This window comes from Drosophila willistoni (assembly GCF_018902025.1).
Source record: "Drosophila willistoni isolate 14030-0811.24 chromosome XL unlocalized genomic scaffold, UCI_dwil_1.1 Seg142, whole genome shotgun sequence".
NCBI classification, from domain to species: Eukaryota; Metazoa; Arthropoda; class Insecta; order Diptera; family Drosophilidae; genus Drosophila; species Drosophila willistoni.
This window is the reverse complement of record NW_025814053.1, coordinates 9,169,868-9,183,689: the sequence shown is the minus strand read 5'-3', so window position 1 is coordinate 9,183,689 and position 13,822 is coordinate 9,169,868. Positions and strand designations below refer to the sequence as shown.

At 35.7% G+C, this 13,822-nt stretch overlaps 4 protein-coding genes across 11 annotated transcripts in view; 2 read left to right on the top strand and 2 right to left on the bottom strand.

The window, feature by feature from the left end:
- Window positions 1–92: 92 nt before the first annotated feature.
- On the top strand, window positions 93–3,531 carry LOC6644750 (leucine-rich PPR motif-containing protein, mitochondrial). Its single transcript, XM_002067220.4, has 2 exons — window positions 93–2,509; window positions 2,577–3,531. The coding sequence occupies exons 1-2, from the start codon at window positions 202–204 to the stop codon at window positions 3,479–3,481; spliced, it is 3,213 nt and encodes a 1,070-aa protein (XP_002067256.1). The 5' UTR covers window positions 93–201; the 3' UTR covers window positions 3,482–3,531.
- Window positions 3,532–3,704: 173 nt separating this feature from the next.
- Window positions 3,705–5,187, top strand: LOC111518893. Its single transcript, XM_023177023.2, has 3 exons — window positions 3,705–4,136; window positions 4,209–4,580; window positions 4,640–5,187. Exons 1-3 carry the CDS (start codon window positions 3,972–3,974, stop codon window positions 5,042–5,044), a joined length of 942 nt encoding a protein of 313 aa, XP_023032791.2. The 5' UTR covers window positions 3,705–3,971; the 3' UTR covers window positions 5,045–5,187.
- A 325-nt stretch (window positions 5,188–5,512) lies between these two features.
- LOC6644751 (putative gustatory receptor 2a) lies at window positions 5,513–7,662 on the bottom strand. Its single transcript, XM_002067221.2, has 4 exons — window positions 6,661–7,662; window positions 5,843–5,911; window positions 5,697–5,786; window positions 5,513–5,622 (listed from the first exon to the last, which is right to left on the bottom strand). Exons 1-4 carry the CDS (start codon window positions 7,660–7,662, stop codon window positions 5,527–5,529), a joined length of 1,257 nt encoding a protein of 418 aa, XP_002067257.1. The 3' UTR covers window positions 5,513–5,526.
- A 5,584-nt stretch (window positions 7,663–13,246) lies between these two features.
- The window catches only part of LOC6644861 (microtubule-associated protein futsch), a 48,249-nt gene continuing 47,673 nt past the window's right edge, over window positions 13,247–13,822 (bottom strand). For all 8 annotated transcript variants that reach the window (XM_023177096.2, XM_023177097.2, XM_023177098.2 and 5 more), the window contains one exon: window positions 13,247–13,774. In XM_023177096.2, the coding sequence (XP_023032864.1) occupies window positions 13,605–13,774 (170 nt within the window). In that variant the 3' untranslated portion in view covers window positions 13,247–13,604. The remainder of the gene's footprint in view (window positions 13,775–13,822) is intronic.

The following is a 13,822-nucleotide window of genomic DNA, read 5'->3' as shown; positions in this document are numbered from 1 at the left end:
AAATGAATAACGTATCGATAGGTTTTTTTGTTTTGTTTTTGGTAGAGTTATCGATATTGGTGCACGTTCTTTACCATCGCTAATCAGCTGTTCTTTTGCCGGCTCGTGTTGCGTTGTTGTTGTGATTGTTCTTATTTTGCTTCAACTGGAACCAGCCCGCCCTTCTTCCACTTGGTTTCATCATCAATTCCATAAGATCCGATGCAGCGGGCTCGTCTATTACAAGCTTTATGTGTACATTGGTCAGGCCGGAATCTTCGAAATGCGGCTGTAACATGGCCTGTTCCAAGTTCTCGTTGGCGTTATGCAATTAAGCCAAGTCCGTTGCCTCAACAGCTGCAGCTTAGTAGCTCGGCGAGATCTGGCACAGCTAGCACAAGGGAGAAGAGAACCCGTCCTACCGCCAGTAACAATTCTTCCGCGACACCGATTAGTCTTGAGGAGCAATGGACCAAATTGGAGGCCTACTATCAGCAGCACAGTTTGCTGAATTATGATCAGTGCGTGCGATTGCTCGAACAATTGGAGTCCACCACCACCTCGCAGCAGTCATCACTTAATGCAGGCCAGTTGCATTTCCTGCTAGGCGCCTGTGTGCCTGAACTAATGCCCGCCCAGAGTGCCCAAGAGCGAATGGAGCTCTATCAGCGCATTTGGAAGCAATTAGTAAAAGTGTCCCAACCGACTCTCAGCCATTACCATACCCAGTTGCAAGTTAGACAACAGAACCAACTTAAGCTAGCAGATCATCGATCTCTGCTGGCCGAAATTGCTGTGTTCAATGGCCCGCCGGATGCCGCCCTCTATAGCGCCCTACTGGATGTGGCTTGTGCTAGTGGAAATATGCGACAGGCCACCGAACTACTCACCGAAATGAGAGAAAAAAATTTCCCCTTGACTGAGAAGAACTTCCATGCCCTTCTCTTGGGCAATGCCAGACAAAGGAATCTAGCTGGAGCAGAATCCGTAGTGGCCAGCATGCGAGCCGCCGGCATAGCAACAGATAATCCAATCACGCAGTCCATTCGGTTTGTGGGCTATGCCGAGAATGGTGAAACAGCCAAGTCCAAAGAACTTCTCAGGCAGAATACGAATTTTACTGCTCCACAAATAGTCCAGATGCTGCGGGGCGCTTTGAAGGCAAAGGAAATCAATTTAGATATTGTACAGCAATTGATTAAATTATTGCCACGTGATTATGTAAATGGTCTGGATATGCCCCAGGCATTGCGTAGCCTAAGCATCCAATTGATCTATCAGAATGAAATCGAAGTTGTCATGGAAATTGTGGCTCTGCTACCCTCACCCAAGTTCAATGAGAATCAGAATGTCGATGGCTATGCGGCTCTAATATTGCAAGAATGTTTCCGTTCGGGAATACCATTGGAGAAGACTTTGGAATTTGCATTGCAATTGAAACAACGGGGTCAAAATCCTCGAGCTTTACATTTGGTCACAGAGTTGGCTTTGCGTCGTCCACATCAACCGGCATGGGCCTTGCAATGCCTGAAAGCGTTAAGTGCAGAGGGAGAGGAATTGCGTCCACACTATTTTTGGCCATTGATAATCAGCCAGCATCGCAGTCAGGGAGAGCAAGGGGTCTTGAGTCTTCTCAAAGAGATGCAGCTAATGAAAGTGGAATGTAATGAGGATACAGTTAACCAATATGTGTTCCCGCATCTCTGTCAGACACTCCAGCAGCCAGTGGAGGGCATCCAAATGCTTAATGAAGTGGGCCTGAAACCATCTCAGGTTTTGGGTCCGCTGTTGGCCCAAGTTATCCAAAGACAAGAGTTTGATGCAACCATAAATATGCTGGAGCTGTATCCAACCCGCCTAGATTTGGTTCCAATACTCCAACCTTTGGCCAATTTGGCTGTTCATGCTCGAGCAACTAAACGCTTTCAAATCTTTGCGAAATTGATCCAGGCTCTACAACAGCATTCTTCGGAACGGAGTGGGGATTTCGTTGGACTACTTCTTCTGCAAATGTGCTCACCCCAGTCACGTTTGCGTCAGGATCTTGATTCGCTGCAGCGATTTTTACATGAAATGCAAAGGCTGGAGTTACAAATATCGCCATCAGCAGCCGAATCTCTGATGGCCATTGCCCGACAATGCTCTAAGAAGAATCCTCAATCATTGGAAAGCCTTGGCAAAACATTAAACAAGATGAAAAATAGTCAATTGTCGTTGCCAGCAGATTCGTCAATCCATCTTGGTGGTTTCATTAAACATCCCCGTGACATGACTCTCGATGAGTTGGAATGCCATCTTATTGAATTGGAGGCCAAACAGATGAATACTCGTGGCGTCTTACGTCGCCTGCTGCAGCTTTCGGTCAGAGATAATCGCCTGGAGCGAGCTCAAGAGCTATTAATTAAATGTCAAGCTCTGGGTGTCCAGACCAGTCCTGGCATGTTGGCGTCCATTTTTGATTTAAACATTAAGCGGAAAGATCTCCAGAAGGCCCAAAAAAGCCTCAACCAACTGCAGACCACCTATCCTGGTAAGAATCAGCATAAAATCTGCTTAATATATTTCGAACATTTTTCAATTCTTATTTCCCTATGCAGGCTTTCAAATCGACGAGCATAAGTTGATTGATTATGCTGCTCTTCTGGTACATGGCCAGCAGTTGGAGGTCGCCAAAGAGCTGCTCCAGCAACGAGCCGAACAACATAAGATCAATGGGGGCGATTATGTACTCAAAAATGTCTGGCAATTGCTAAACAATGTAGCTCAGTTGCCCCATGCGAATGAATCGGAACCAAATCTAACATATGAGATATTCAATTTCATGCGGAAACTTGGCTATTGTCAGGCCCACAATGCTCTATTGGGTCCCGTGGTGCGCGAATGGCTAATCCGAAAAAATATGGATGCAGCTGTGGCGGAATTTCAACGTTTGGCCACCCACCACAAGCATACACCATTGCAGTATGAGTTGCTGTCACTGCTCGTCCGCCTGGGCAATGGCAATGCCGAGGAACTTGCTCGCTATCCAGGGCTAACAGCAGAACAGGCACAAAAGCATTTGGCTGCGGTCACGTCAACAGTTAGCCGAGTTCATGGCGCTTCGAATATGAATAGTGCATTACTCTTGGCTTTGGCCGAATCCGGTACAGAGAATCAATTGCGTCGCTTGGTTATCAATCCAGAGTTTCGCATTAATCACGATCTATTGGTAAAGAACTGTGAACACTTGGGCCAGGAGGGAGCAGTGCGTACTCTTCTCCGTTTGGCGCGAGGTGTTCGTGGTGTCCAACGTACAATTGACGAACAACGCATCTATGATATGCTCCTGTCCCAGTTTGTAAAGTCAAACAACTATGAGGCCGCTTTGGATATGTTTGAACGACTCGAGGCCGACGATGAGCTCAAGGTTTCGCAGGACTTTCTGCGTAATCTAGTCAAACTGCTGAGGCTCAACAATATCGAGATTCCTAGCAATATAGCGTTACGTGCCCAAATAAGATGATTACTATGTACATATATAGTTATTTTTAAAATTATGTTTTGTTTGAGATAAATTTAAATCAAATTTTTATTAACCATTTGAATTTTTTTTGTCTTATGCCTTCGAATTGAGTGAAATTGTAAACTTTAAAGCCAACTTTGTTTTAGATGATTGGGAGATTAGAAAGCATGTTGTATTAGGTTTAAGCATTTCAGTCTAAAGTTCTTTTCAGTATTGTATACTTTTCATTTCTCTGATTTCCTATAATATAAACATAATAGGTGTCACATTTATGTTTATGGTGCCAATCCGTTCGAGTTGATCCAATCGACGTCAAGACGTCTCTAGGTTTCAGGTTGCCTTTAAGTGCATTTCGTACCCTTGCTTATTTTACAACACTGATCAAACGAATATATATAGAGATTTGTATATGTCTACAAATGTCAAAACGATTCCGCTATTCGAAATTGAAAGTTTATACTAGACGGAGGTCCCTTGAAGATTCATACAAATGTCTCTAACCACTGCGAAGCCCGTTCAAATCAAGACCATGGAGCAATTATTTATGCGTGGACGCAGCCGTTTATTGTCTTGGCGATGTTTTTGGGGCATTTTAATGAAATCACCATTAAATCAACGTGTTCACTCTCAACTAGGAAAATTACCAGTAAGTCAGGTAAGTCAATGCTATGCATTTAGAGTTTTCTTAGTGGATTGTTAAGAGTGTTTCATGTGATTCTCATTGTAGTGCTGTGAATTTTTTTATACTTTGAGCTGTAATTTGTTAAATACCGAGGAGCTAGCTGCCATGCAAGTATTGAGCAGCATGCTGTTTCTACTGCCCGATGAGACCCAACATACACAAAAGGCTAGAGCAACTCTTCTGCGACGATCATTCCAATTGGCGCCCACCGTAGAGCCCATGATGGTGCATTATTTTACAGAGAATCTATTAAAATATTTCCAACCAGGACACCATTTGAATTCGAGTCATTTGCTAGGCATTGCCAACTATATAGCAACCAAATGTGCCATCGGAAAGGCAGTAGCGGTTTGCCTGTTATGGAGCATAATTTATGAATGCGGAGAAACTGAAATACTCATCCATCAGTATCGTGAAGTAAGTCAATCAAAATTATACACAAACAAAACTGTTTTAATAATTGCTTAATGTGTTAGCTCTCCACCTTGTGCAACATTTTAAACGAAGTCTGTGTATCCAGGATGAATGTTACAAGTTTTGGTATCCTCCTTCGCTCCATAGGCACTCTGTTGCATCTTTTGCTTTGCGGACAGGGTCTAAGGGATTTTCTCACTCATGGATATCCGGCTAGTTTTTTTCGTATTCTGCCACAGGATGTCCAAAAATTGATTGACTGGGTCAAGAATGCCTTGGAAGAGTTCGCATTGCGTCGTCCGGGCGCTTTACAAAGGGCTCGCTATGCTGCAAAAAAGTTGCTAACTTCATTGGATTATTTAGATGCACATGGTATTCAGTGGTGTCTGGTCTGTCGTGATGCTCAAGGTCAGCCGTTTGATGATTGTATAAAGTACTGCGTTCTCTCCGATATACGTATAAAATGAATGAAATCGAAAAATGACTCTTATGACTAGTTAAAATTTAAATGGATGTATGTATACATATCAATATGTACGTACATAACTAGTTGTAAGTAAATACATTTCTCTTAACAGATTTTAATAAAATTGTTTATTTCTTCGATTGACATTTGTATAGTCTCGAAATTGGCGTATATTATTTATAATTACTTGAAGCAATGAAACTCTATGTCGCATTAACTCCCATTACTTTTTCAAAAATTACGTATACGCACGGTATGTCGCATTAGCTCCAATTACTTCTTCAAAAATTACGTATACGGACTGTGTTGTGTTTCATTAATCGTGACGCGAAATTCAGGAAAATTTTTAAGAGAAACTTGTCACTTGTAAAAATAAAATGTGGAAGAAAATTGGAAATTATATATAGCACATGCCATGGTTTTAATAGCACATTAAATGTTTATGTTAAAATATAAGTCGATATTCATAGAAATATTCACAAATTAATCACCATTCAATGATCGCTCGTTCTCTAAATTAGTTTCGCTCATATGAAATTGTATCAATATGATTAAATATGTGGTTGTGGCTCCCACAATCTGCAAAAAAAATGAAATCCCAATGGTTCTAGAATAGTTTCGAATAAATTCCTTTGCATTCATTTTAGACTCACCGTGTAGAGTAATGTGCAGTCGACATTAAAGAAGCCAGCGGCACTAAAACGCAATCTCTGATGTAGCAATTGTAGCGAGAATTGTGTGATCTGAACAAATAATTTATAATTATATAACAAATTATTATAAGACGGGCTCCACCTACCAATGCATTGTGACTTTCATTGTGCAAGTCAACGTTAATCTGATGAAGACTTAGGGCTAAACGTGTTGCCTGAAAAAAAACCAAGAAAACATAAAATTATTCAAATTTGGCTACGCCAAACTTTGCACTTTTTCGGTGATTCGAATATTTATATTAGGGAGGGACAAAAAATTGTCCACCATATTCGGATTCTACCAAGAATTATCAATAGGAAAACGAATTCCTAGCTCGCGCTGAGAAGCCTGAAGTTTTTGGGTTGAGGAATATTTTTTTTGGTATTTTATGTATTTAAGGTAGATATGTACACATATGTATAAGTAAACATATTTTTTATCATATTTTAAATTATTATTGCAAACTTTTGCTGTGCCTTTTATGTTGCTTGGTTTCTCTATAAGACTGCGAGAAAGAGAAGTTCTTTCTAAAAACGTAAGCTATGTCTCTCGGAATTTTTGATTGTTGATCGAACTTTAGTTGTTTGATCGGTTCGATTCAGGTGGTCTAGGTGTTCCAGACCCTCTACGAAATTTCAAACTTTAGACTCCGTGCAGGACTCGTTATTTTAGACTAAATCGTTTAGCTGACAAATTTCTACAGTTTCTCCTTTATAGCAAAAAAGCTTTCTCACATTATAAATGGGCTATTTTGATTTCTCGATTGGACCTTATCCGAAATATATGTCTAGAGGTTCTGGTTCCTGGTTCAATTTCAAAAGCTTAAACACTGAGAGCATAGTTTGCATAGAAACAGATAGACAGACACGACACTGACGAAAAAAGCCAACTCTTTAGGATACCAATAATTTTCTCAAAACTTACACAATGTGTGGTTCTTTCGCAGATCAATGCCAATATCAAAACGTTGCCCAAATGGGGAGCCGACCATACAATGCTTGCCACAATCTGTAGGAAATCGTACGGCGAGGCAACGAATTGGCGAAAATTTAGAAATATCCAATAACAGTTCGAGGTAATAGCCAAGAAGTCATTGCCCACTTGCAGCAGCATGGATAGACCATGGGAGCGATTCAAATATGTTGCCAATGTCCATAAGCGCTGATAGAGTTGTCGAACAGCCACCAATTGATTGAGAGACGAAGCTGACACCGCTCGCATATTCATCTCGGTCGCAATACACTGTTTGCCAATATCTGAATCCACTCCGAAAGGATCGCTCGAGCCACTCAAACGTAATGTCTGAAGGACTTGCAGCAAAAGTTCAAGTCGTTCGCGTATAATCAAAACTGCTGTAAATATTTGATAATATCTCATGCCGCATATAAGCAGGGGCAATAGATAATACAGCCAATATATGGGAAATTGATGGTCCGATCCCAACATTTTGGTAACCAAAATGAAACTTTGACTTAGCATATAGCCAGCCAACATCCACATGGCTCGACGAATTGAGCAACGCCTGAACTGATTATTAACAACATTGATGTTAAGAGCTTTGCTGAACTGATGGTCAATTTCATGCAGTTCTGTGTAGAAATTTTGTTGGGCCTGTCGTTGCCACAGTGTCTCTAGTAGTGCTCCGGCGTGGGCCACACGTATGCCCACCAGCTGTATATAGTCAACAGTGTGCCCGATATTCGATATACTGGCTGCAGTGCCCACTTCCATAACCTTGGTCAGCTGGGTGTTATCAAAGAGCCCGTAGGCGGCGAAACTAGTGGCCGCCACAAGAACCGTCCAACTGTAAATCTCCAGCCAGCGAAAGTGTTGCAATTGACCGTCATGGGAATTTAGATGCCAGTGCCACAAATTGCATACCTGATAGACCCGATGCACTGGCCTTAATGCCTCCAATATGTCCATGTTGAATGGCAAACTGAATTTAATGGGAAATAGACAAATATATATTCATTTGCGGATTAGAGAGAGGAAATTTGACATAGATATGTGGAATAAGGACTTTCAAATACCCTTCTACAGCAATACCCTTCTGTAGCTATGATTCAAAAATTGTGTAAATATGTTGTAGCTGATTTTGTCTTTCTTCTTTAAACATTTCTTGTATTATTAGTTGGTTATTTGATTAAGAACATATGCACTTAGTAGGTCTTAATCTATAATAATATTATATATGTGTAACTATATAACAAATTAGAGCATTATCTTCCTGAATATTCAGAGAATAGTCTGAGTTATGGCACAGTAGACACTCGTTTTAAACGAATTTGCAATTATATTGTAAGTGCTAAGATTGTTAAAACCGGAATCAAGTATTTATATAATACGCATTGGGTTAGAAAAGTAATTATTACAACTGAAGTGAATTTATGAAGAAGAAACGACTTTTCACATAGTTCACTGTGTACACACTCTGATAATGTTATCTGCATTGATCAAAATCTAGATAATTGCCAATTAGCTCAATTATCATAATCTATAACTGATATAATACATTTGGTGTGAGCATAAATGCTGAGATGCCAAATTGTTGACCAAAAAAAGTGCGAACGGTGACCAGGTTCCCGGTTCCGACTTACCAAGTGTTGGCCGATAACTGTTAGCTGGCGGTAGCTAAGGCGGCAGCAGGACACCAAGGACTTTAGCATTAATAACCACACATCAATCATTATTAATTAATTCCATTTAGTGTAAACGTCAAGGTCAACAAGCAATGCTGACTTGGCACTAAGTCGGTACATACATCTTTCGGTGACAAGGCCAACAAAAGGTGCGGCGGCAAATACCTTTTGGTTTTCCTTAGAAGTAGTAGCAGATGGTACGTCTAGCCTTGTAGATGATATTAATAGAAGGATAAATAAACACATCATCCATTGCCTTGCTCAAAAATGTGTAGAGAATTTGTGTGTAAATTAACTTCCTTAAAAATGAAAATATGTAAGTATGTAAATATGCAGTGGTTAAAAGTATTAAAAGTGAATTAAAAGTGACCTGATCTTAGCAATAGACACAAGGGGAAAAGTCACCAGTGCCAGATTCACCCGGCACCGGGCCTATTGGAATCCAACAACCTAAATATAAACAAATTTTGGGGTTCATAATGCAAATAAAGAGTTACTTTTCAATGTAAACGTTAGAACATGAGTCAAAATTGGTCAAAAATGATTCCCAAAGAAAATTCCTAGTTTCGCTTTCGAGATTTTAATGCAGATTTAAAGACATTACTCTAAATGGCAAATAAAGACATCAATTTTTTGAATACTACCAAATTTGACATAGAATAGAGCTTCATGAATTAAAGGATCGTTAATTAAGTTCTTGGCCTGCCTGTTGCATAATTTAAGGGGCATACTTCACCCAATTTTATACTTTTATTTATTCGCTTGGATTCGCTTAGGGTGTAATAAAAGTCAATTGTTTTATTTAGTGTTTCACATAAATATTTTTATTATAATTTTTCAGATTTTTTGTTTCTTTTCGGAAATAGTTCTGGAGATAAGCTTGATTTGACGATTTTCATTTTTTGTTTTTCGTAAAATTGTAATACACATAGAGATATATATATATATATATATACTGATTTTTTTTTGTTTTTGTTGCATTTTTTGTATAGTTTTTGTTTGCAATTGTTTAAAGATTTCTCTTTGTGCTAGCATACGTATTCCGTTTTTCGATTTTCGATTTTTTCCCAAGCTTTTTTCTTTGTTTGCTCATGTCCAATGAAGTTTGCTTTTCTTCTCTTGGGGGTTTTTTTTATCTCTTCTTTGGTTTTACTAATGATTATATAGTGGTCATATATATAGATATATGCAAATAAATATTTATATATGTATGTATATACATACATATGTGTGTATGTATATATGTACATATATATTTATCCATTATATTTTGTAATATGTATATTTGATTTAAATCGAAGCTGCTAATAAGTAAAAGCAAATTCATATAGCAAATTCAACAGACAATTTTTCTTTTTTTTTTTTTTGGTTTTGTTTTTGTTGTTATATCAATTTTTCATTTTGTTTCTCTTAGATATACATACATACATACTGTGTTGTTGTTTTTTTTTTTATTTTTATATATGTGTGTAAGTATATAAGGTATGCTCAATAATATTAGTTTCTTTTGTTTGTTTTGTTTTTCTTTTTGTATTGGATAAGGCAATGGGGGGAGACCACAAAAAAGAAACGAAGAATGTAACAATAAAAATCAATAAACGCAAACATTTCAAACAAATTTAGATAAATCTAAGTATGTAAATATATGTATGTATATATGCCAAAGACACAGATAATTTAATGCCCTTTAAGGTATTCATAACTTCCTTGCAACAAGTTAAGAGTTATTATTGATCGAACTGATTTTAAACAGGATCATCTTTCTTTATTACTGTCCTTTTACCATTGTGTCACATATATATAAATATATATATCATTATACATATATATATATATCCATTTAACATACTTTCGAAAATTTCATAAATTTACTTTGTTTTTGTTTTCTTTTTGTTTGGGAGATTTTTGAAAAATGTACGCATGCTACCTGCATATAATGATGTACATATGTAAATGTATGTATGTATACATTATACATGTAAGCAAAATTTGCATATTTCTTTTTAAATTTTAATTTATATATTCTTCAGATGTTTGTATATACATATATTTCAATATATGTACGTATGTATGTGTGGAGTGTAAGTGTAACTTTTTGTGTATTTTCCGTTGTTTTGTTATTCTGTTCAAAAATTTTAAAATTTTTATAGTTGTTTTTTTGGTTCTTTTTTTTTTTTGTTTTAAAAACTTTTCATCCTTTTCCTTATCACTGATTGGAAATGTGATATTATGTGGAAAATGTTCGCTTTCAAAAAAAAAAAAAATCAAATTAAAGAAATTTTCATTTCTTGCGCGCTTAGTATATGTTTCATTTTATTTTTTGTTTGTTGTTGCTGCTGTTGTTGTTATTGCTGTATTATATTTAGATCGTAAATGTTTTCGGTTGCTTAATAAATTGATTGATTACTTCACTTTTTTTGTTTTTTGTTTTATTTTGTAGACTGGACGGTAGCCAGTTATCGGTCTTAATGCTTGTTTTTATGTTGTTTTTTTTTTGTTTTGTATAAAAAGCGAAACCAAAATATATTTAAGGAAATTTTCTTAATTTCAGTATTTTGGAGAATAGTTTTCCAAGTTACTGCTAGCAGAAACAACATTATCAAATCGTTTCTGAATAATTAAACAATATTTTTAATGCTGCTCTAAAAAATCTTCATTTATGTATGTATGTGTATATTTATGAGTGTGTATAGTGTGTGTGTGTGTGTGTTTGTTTGAGTGCATATTCTAAAAACGATCTGTTTAGCCGAAAAAATTGTTTTGTTCTTAAATTTGTTTGTCAAATATTAGATTTATGGACTTTGTTTTTATTAATTAGTTTTTTTTTCCAGTGGCCTCTTAAAATTGTTGTTGTTTATTAATATTTTTGCTTTTGGTTAGTATTTCATATTCTTGTTTCTCCGTTCATGTGTTTTTTTTTTTGTTTTCTTATGTTTATCTTTGCAAAATTTGTTATTCTATGACTATGAAAAAGTAAAAAAAATATAGAAAAATAACCCTCATTCACTTTGTGTATCATTTTCCTCATTTATTGTTTGTCTTTGTTTCTTTGTTTTGTTTTTTTATATTTTTTTTATATTTTGCTTTGCTTTGAAACATATATATATGTATGTATATTTTTGTTTTGTTTTTTTTTTTGGTTTTTATATTTTGGTTGCTGTCACAATGTTTCTATTTCAATCAACCCAAAAACCCGATCCCAACTTAACCCACTCAGACCCACGAAAACCTTATATAGTAACATCAGCATATAACTTTATCACCACTAACAACAAAAGGAAAATCAGCATTTCTATTATCATTTCTACACATATTCTTTCTTCCTTATCCTCTTTCTAGTCTTCTAGTCATTACTCCCGCTGCTGCTCTTCTCTCTTTTCCTCTGCCTCATCATTATTATTATCATCATCATGTCTTCTCGCTTAAATATCTATTCATCAAGACTTTCCTCTTTTTGCTAGCTACAGTTACTAACCATACTTTTCCACATTCCATTTTATTTTTCCAGACTTTTGTTTAGTTTTTTTGGTTTTTATATATTGTATTGTTTTTTCTTATTTATCGTTTTTGCATTTAAATGGTACGATCATCTGATATACTTGTATATACTTTTTCCATGGGGTTTCTTTTTATTGAAAAACAAAAGATTGAATTAAAACTCAGGTGAGAATATCGGATTTCGAATTTCAGTTTTTCGCCTAACCCATCTTTCTGCCTTGGACCTAACAAAATGGAAGCTCATGAAATGGAGAAAATGGTTATAACTTTTGAGTTTTATATGTATATGGACAATTGTAGGAATTATCTTGAAATATTTTTCCTAACAATTATTTCAAACATCTGCCTTTAGATCAGACTGTTTATAAAGACATATAAAAAATCATTTCAGTTTATGCAATGTGAACAAAAAATGTTAAAAAAATATGAAAAACTTGTCCATGGTTTAAAAAAAAACCCCATGAAAAAGCTATGTATTTCTATTTCCTTAAATGTTTCTCAACATTAATTATAGTTTAAATAGGTATAGCAAGTCTTCCCACAACAAAATCAAAAAGAACAAAAACAATTTCAAATAATTTAAACTAAGAAAATGACACTCAAAAACTATAAGAAAATCATAGACATTCCATTTTTTAGCAATGATGATAGTTTTGTGTTTTGAATTATATAAATGGTTTCATTATCTTCATTTGGTTTTGTTTGTTTTTGGGGGTACAATGGAGGAGGCACATTTATTGTAAGGTTTTTTTTTTATTTTTCTTGTTTTTTATCTCGTGTATATATTAATTATGTTTATACGAATTGTCAAGTTAAAAATATTTTGCATTTCAAATTTATTTTTTATTATTTGTTATTTGAAAGGTGCTGGTTTGGTTTTCAGTAATTATGGAAAATGCTTTGATTTTGTTTTTTTGGTTTTCCTGAATTTTATACTAATGCTTTGCGGATTACACAAATTTATATTTATATATATATATATAAATATATAATATATGTGTGTATATGTATGTATACGTGTTTCTTTCTTTTTGTTTATTAAAAATTTTATATTTTGTTTTGTTTGTAAAAGTTTTACTAATACAATAAACATGATTAATATTTTCTTTCATTTTTTTTATAGGTATAGAACTTTTTTCTCATTTTTTTTCTTTGTATATTTTTACTATTTTTTTTTCTTTTTGATCTTTGGATTACTAGGCAAGGTAGCTTGATGTTTTTTTTTTAATTTAAATTATGTTCTTTGGTTTTTTTTTTGTTTATTTTGGAAAAGCAACATATAATTTGTATTTGTATTCTTTTGGCTTCGTTTAGCGTTTGCTTTGGTTTGTTTTGGTTTTTGGTAATTAATTTTTTGAAAATAAATAACAATTAATTACCTAATTTGAGTTCAATTTTTGATGTTTTTTTTTTTTATTTTTTTGGCAAAAAAGAATGAAAGCATAAATAGGCGGCAATTTGCAAAACAAAATGGCATCAATGAGCCAATAATCCGCCATATTTCTCTTATCTTTTTACCATTTCAGCGCACGAAGCTTGAGATATTGCATTTTTTCTGTTGCTGTCCAAATACATTTAGTCCAAAATACACATAGTTTAGTTGGTATAGGCTGTTGTTGTTGTTGTTGCTGTTGTTGTGGGTTTCGAGTCGGAAAAGTCGGGGTCAAGTGATCCACTCATTTAGTCGTCGTCGTCGTCGTGGTCAAATGCAATAAACAAGCCCGTGGCCTAGAATTCTAAGCGATAGGCAGAGCATGAGGTCTCATGATCCTGCAAATTAATTGTGCAACGCGAAGCTGATGGCGATAAATCAATACGATGTTTAGCCAATAGCTCCTCGTTCTCCGCTACCCAATAGCCAAGTACGTCTGTGTCATAAGTTGGTATAATGGTGACCTCTGTAAGCAAAATGGGATTCGTTGAGTGTTTAAATGTTAAACGGCATA